This window comes from Notolepis coatsorum, assembly GCF_963971535.1.
Source record: "Notolepis coatsorum genome assembly, chromosome: 14".
NCBI lineage: Eukaryota > Metazoa > Chordata > Actinopteri > Aulopiformes > Paralepididae > Notolepis > Notolepis coatsorum.
The window spans coordinates 105,959,275-105,965,274 of NC_140178.1; the positions used below are offsets into that span (position 1 = coordinate 105,959,275).

General features: G+C 46.4%; 1 protein-coding gene across 1 annotated transcript in view; it reads left to right on the forward strand.

The window, feature by feature from the left end:
* Positions 1-5,722, forward strand: part of LOC311240152 (cytoglobin-1-like) — a 58,166-nt gene extending 52,444 nt beyond the window's left edge. Inside the window, exon 3 of the mRNA XM_084328696.1 lies at positions 4,800-5,722. Within this exon, the coding sequence (XP_084184822.1) occupies positions 4,800-4,964 (165 nt within the window). The 3' untranslated portion in view covers positions 4,965-5,722. The remainder of the gene's footprint in view (positions 1-4,799) is intronic.
* Positions 5,723-6,000: the final 278 nt, after the last annotated feature.

Here is a 6,000-nt window from a genome sequence, read left to right on the forward strand (position 1 = left end):
CAGAGGGAAAAAAAAGGGGGGGGGGGGGTTTCACGCAACCAAAGTCACAAAACGCCGCTGCTCTCACTTCAACCATACTTGGCCCATAACAAATACAGACCTATAATCAAACCAGTAAACACACCCATCATCAATAACTGACAAAACCGATAAAAAGAACTAACAAATTCCCACAGATCGCCGCGCTTCAAAACCTATAATAATCACAACTGTTCTCTATTGTCTACTGCACCTCGTTCCACCTGTAAAGGTGAAACTATAAAAGAGGCAACAGCGCCCTCCGCCGGAACGTCTTGTCCATCACCACCAACGCACTACAGCACTCACCACTTCCTGTAGGAGGCGCCCACGCCTCCCCCGCAAGTGCGTCATCACGTAAACCACCCCAAGACGTCAACTTGACGTTCTACCTCAAACCACAAAACTACAATTCCCAGAACCCTCTACACCGGAAGTCCCTGTCCACCGCCTCTCTAAGATCCCGCTGCCAGTAACAGTAGCAACACGCGAGATTCCCCGAGAGTTCAATCATGCTATATTGTTAGCACAGGTAGCTTAGCATCTTAGCTTCGTTAGCTCAGTGCTGCTAGCTCCAGCTTAGCTCAGCATCCAACATCACTCCTCCTAAACGGCCCAGTCTCCTGTTGATCCGAGCGGCACAACACATCGCGACGTTTACACAACCCCAGCTATACCCCGTAACACAACTTTAATCCTATTTAGCCCCCGTTCACAGAACATATATCATTATCCCTATTCTAGCATGCTCGCCCGCTTGGCCCCGCCTGACCGAAATACACAGTATATCCAACGCACCCCAGCTCCGACGCTCCCAATGACGTCATCAGCTCTAAAATCCCCGTTTTCTTTGATCATTACTACATTACTTTTAGACTTCCACACCACCGTTATGAAACATTTCAACGCACACTACACATCTCCTAGGTTCCATCACACATGACATTCATTCAATTCACTCGACAACGCAACACAGCGACCACACGCTAGTCCCGTCGCGCCAGCTAACACTGGCAGGACAGGGGTGTGGTTTCTCCCCGCTGCAGCCTTTGCCACCTGGTTCATAATAATACAAAAAATACCTTGACATTCACTCCGAGCTCCTAACATTCATCCATTCAAACACATATACTCAGCAAAACAATGTCTCATTCATAAGCATACCATTCATTTATGCACACATTCCTTCCAAACGCATTTCCTTGCTTTTTTCACACAATATCCTCCTATGTTCTAATCCCCTGTGCAATATCTATTTCCAAAGTGCTTCATATATCTACTGAGTCCGACTTGCTATACCCCTGAGAAACCCACTCCATTCATGTATTGTAGCCCGTGAAAAGTTTCAGCAGCGCCCTATGTTGGCTTGTATCGGAGTGTTATATGGCCAAATCGTGTGTTCGACCGTACTCCCCGCCACCCGTAGAGCCCCTTGCATTCATTTCACGCGGCTGATGTTCATCAGATATCGACTTTAGCCAATCTGAGCCTAAATGACGTCGGACTAGAAGTGGTAATTCGCTTATGGAACGTCTTCCAAAGTCCATTACTCCGTCGCACCGATTCTAAGTGTGGTTTCTACGGCATTCTAGCCCGAACCTTATAATCTCTTCTCATCTCCCTGTTCTCTGTTTCTCTTCGCGGAACCAGGCTACCCCTGAACTTCACCACGGAACTTTTATTCTACTCTACACTCCGTTTTCTGTTCTCTTCGTGGAACCAGGCTACCCCTGTGCTACACCACGGTTTTCTCATTAAACTCTTTACCTTACCCTCTAATGAACCACTCCGTCACTCACAGTCCCACGTCCCGCTATCTGTGACTAATCTCCGTTCTACTGCTCCTACGCCGGTCCCCTCAAATATTTTACCTAATCCCTAGCCTATCCCCTAAGCTGATATAACTAAATACAGACATCTATTTCCTCTCCTCACTTGGCCTTGTACCAACTATAGGTATCCTAACTGAACATCCCTATACGCTTCCTAAGTGCAACGCCGGTGTGTGGCTGAGACCAGAGCCAGGTTGTGAAACCTGGACCCCGGTACTCCTCCAACACCAACATTATCCTGGTCCATTTACAACTCATTTCTACCTAATGCAATAGCAACCCCAAAATGCGAGACTGCTCCGACCATTTACCAATTTTAAACACATTAGTACTACTTACCTTTTCCCACTGGCCTCGGTCGAAATGGTGACGATCCTCAGTCCTCAGTCGTAGAGAGCATCGATGAGGGGGAGAGAACCTCTCCGTGTCCCTGAGAAGTGGCTGTTGTCGTCTTCAACCGGTTTCTGGTCGAATGCAGGACGGGTCACGGACCAATTGAAGTGTCTTATCTTCATTTATCTCTATCTAAGTTCATTGATCGTATAGTCTTCTATATCACCCTTTCCTCTGCATTGGTTTAGGTATTTTCTCAGATGTTCGGTTCAAGTAAGAGGAGACTGACGATATGGTCAAAATCAACGGGCGGCGGTGTTTATTAATAAAACAGCTTAGGAATCAACAAGTACATCGTCAATCTAATAGTCTCTTTCATTCAATCTAATCGTCTCTTTCATGTGGCTGTTGTCCATGATCTGATCAGCTAGGGCCGATCAGAGCCGTTTCTCCGGTGGTGGTGTTGTTGTCTCTCGGGTTTCCCCTGACAACACAGAGTCCTCTCTTAGTGGTTCGCTGGTCTGGTTGTCAAGACAACCTGCTTTCGAATCCTGGGAGGTTTGGGAGCGCTTGGTTCTTTCATCTACTCTCGGTGGAGTCTGGATCCCCTGCTGCTTAGGCGATTTCATCCGTCATCGGGTCTCAGTCCCTCTGTGTCATCGGCTCTTCAGTAGCCGGTTTGGCGAGTCTCAGGCTCGGTTCTCGAGTTCTGTGTGGCTCTCCAGGTCCTTCTCCGTCTCCTCTGAGTGTCATGCTCGGCTCTCGAGTTCTGTTTGATGATTCTCTCTCCGTCGGTGGAGGTTCAGCGCTCAAGCAAGGAGCGCTCATCTCCAGGTTCCTTCGGTCAGCCGGTGTGTGTGGCGTGTCTCTCCAGGTCCCTTCTGGTGTGAGTCCTCTCGTCACCGGGTGTGTGTCAGCGCTTCCCCAGGTCCCTTTTGGGTGTGCGTCTCCCTAGTGTGTCGCCATCAGCCCTTTTTATCAGGGGGAGAGAGAGAGAGAGAGGGGGAGGGGGAGAGAGAGGGAGCCCTGCCTGCCTATTCACGTTTCACATTCCAGCAGAAGCTTGTCTGCTGGTCTGGTTACAACATGTTACACAATTTCTTCTGCTGACACAACCGTTTTCATAGTCTATGGGGAGACAGACTGGCTCTTGATGCATAGATAATAAAACATGAGCTATTTCCATCTACAAACTCTTTACCATTCTGTAATTGCATTTTAGAATACTAAGATAATTCTTTATTGTCTAGCCAGTGACTCACTGTCTTGTCTTCAGTTGGGTCCACTTTTTACTTTATTTGATTGAACTATTTATCTTACTGTTTGTTTTTCCTATTCTAAAGTACGCTGTAATCTAGGTTTTAGCTCTATTTTGATCACTTAGTATTTTGTTCAGTAGCCATTAGTTTTCTCTGTATCCTTGAGGTCTAAAAACCTTCTAGTCTAACTATTAGAGTTAATGTGTACCTGGTGGCCTTCTACTTGTGTAAGGGGAGATTTCCAAATAGCCTGTGTCACCTTTCTGACCTCTGGGTTAGTCAGCAGTTTGTTTTAGTTCTCAACGATAGCCAAAGTGCATACCCCTCCTTTCGGCCCGTCTTACTATAGTCCTGAGGGGTCAGTTTTATTGTCTTAAGGTCAACCATCTGTTTCTGGGGAGTCAACCTGCCTCTTACCCTCTGTAGGCCTGGTGGTAACGGACACCATTTCTCCTGGAGCCCTGGTCGCTCCTTTACAGTTTACCAACAGCATGTCCAGTATTATTTTGTACAGTTGCATTAATCATGTTTTCATTTAGAAATATACGACACATGGCATTGTATAAAAGATGGAAAACCCCTCCTCCCTCAGGACCAAGCCATGATGAGGAGCACATTCAGCTATTAGACTTGACTTGAACTGAATTGCACTTGGCTTTACTTGATTTGACTTGATATCATCAACCAAGAATATCTTGGAAAGCTTGTCTGTAAACTTTGCAGTATCAAAAGCTTTTGACAGATCCCAAAAGATCCGTATTTGTAACGTTTGGGGTTTTGCTCTCCTCAGGGATCAAACCCCATAGCGTTACCTGGTGGTAATTAACCTCTGCCCTGATTGAATTCATTGGTACCTGGTGTGTCTAGTTAGGTTGGCTTTATATGCTCTTCCTGGTTACTGTTGAGATTGTCAGTCGATCACTGACCCTTGCCGTAAGTAGTACCTTGCATTCCTGTTAATGTCTTATCGCTCCTTGCCACAGAGGATAAGTCCATTCGCCGTTTGTATTTTGATTATCGTGTCATTGCTTATCGCTTTGTATAACGTTTCTCCCCTTGGCTTTCCCCATTTTGTGATACAGCTCAGTTGATCTATTATGCTACAGCGTGTTTTTGGAGACTTGAATTCTCCCCTTTGCTTTCCCTTTTTTGAGACAAAGTATTCTCCTCTTTTCTCTGTACGCCGCTGTCGTCGTGTACGCCCTGCACAGTTACAATAAAAGTATCCTTTGTTTGAGAATCAACGCCTCTTGTCTATCCGTTCTGCACTGCACCTGGGTCCAACACACCTACCCAAATCGTAACGGTATTGTAAATAATCTCTCTCTCTTCCTCCCTCTCTCTCACTCTGGTCCAGATCCTAAGTGGTGTGATTCTGGAGGTCCTGGGGGAGGAGTTCCCAGAGGTCGTGACCCCGGAGGTGGCAGCGGCGTGGACCAAGCTGCTGGCGGCCATCTGTTGGCACATCACCGTGGTTTACAAGGAGGTGGGCTGGACTCCGCTGTCCAGCTCCACGGTGTGAGGCTCTGACCCTGGGGGGGGGGCTGACCCTGGGGGGGGCTCTGACCCTGGGCGACTCCACAGACATTAAGGACTGAGGACACAGAGGAGCAGGAGAGTGGGATCTGATCTACTGTATTGAGCAGCACTGGAGGGGAGGATTCTCCCCATGGGGTTCCTAGCCATTGATGGTGGACATTGTTATGAAGAGAGAGAGAGAGAGAGAGAGTGTGTGTTTGTGAGGGAGAGAAAATGTGTGTGTGTGTGAGAGAGAGAGAGCGTGTGTGTGAGAGAGAGAAAGTGTGTGTGTGTGTGTGTGTGTGTGTATGAGCAGATTCTAAGAGATAATCCTGGAGAATGTGGTAAAAACTGTAGGTCTGTTACTGTGTTACTTCATCCTGATATCGATTTTTTTTGTATGCTTGTGAAAAGAAAGAAAAATTTACTGACCCAAAAAAAATATTCACGCATCATAAACCCGACACTGGACGAGCTCCTATTCACATGTAACTGGGTTGTGCCTTCTACAGAATGTGTATAATTGTAACTCATGGCTCAACGGCCTTCTTACTTCTGTACATTTTATGTGACGTGTTTTCCGTTTTCCACGGGAAGCTGTAAAAACTGTTTTCGTCACAAACTGAAATGATGAAGGATTAGCGTCCATCTTGTGATATATTTACATTTTTATAACCACTTACTGTGAGCACTGTATATGTTATGTCATCTATTATCATCCAATCCATGTATCTGTATTCAACAACGGTATTAAAATAGCAACGACAAAGGCAAAAAAAAAACGATAGCGTATAACGTTTAATGCTACGGAACAATCCTAACCACCCGCTCTTTACCTGTCCTAATGTGCTTTTCTCTGAGTCTCACTGTGGGAGTGTGTGTTAACCGTTTGTAGTGTGGTAGTGCCTTCTGTAGTGTGGTAGTGAAAGGTTAACCTTCTGTCGTGTGGTAGTGAAAGGGTTAACAGTATTACGGTCTATCCTTCCCTCTGCCTGGCCTGAAGCTTCCTTATTCCCCTTCTGAGTCAGCAGAGATAAGGA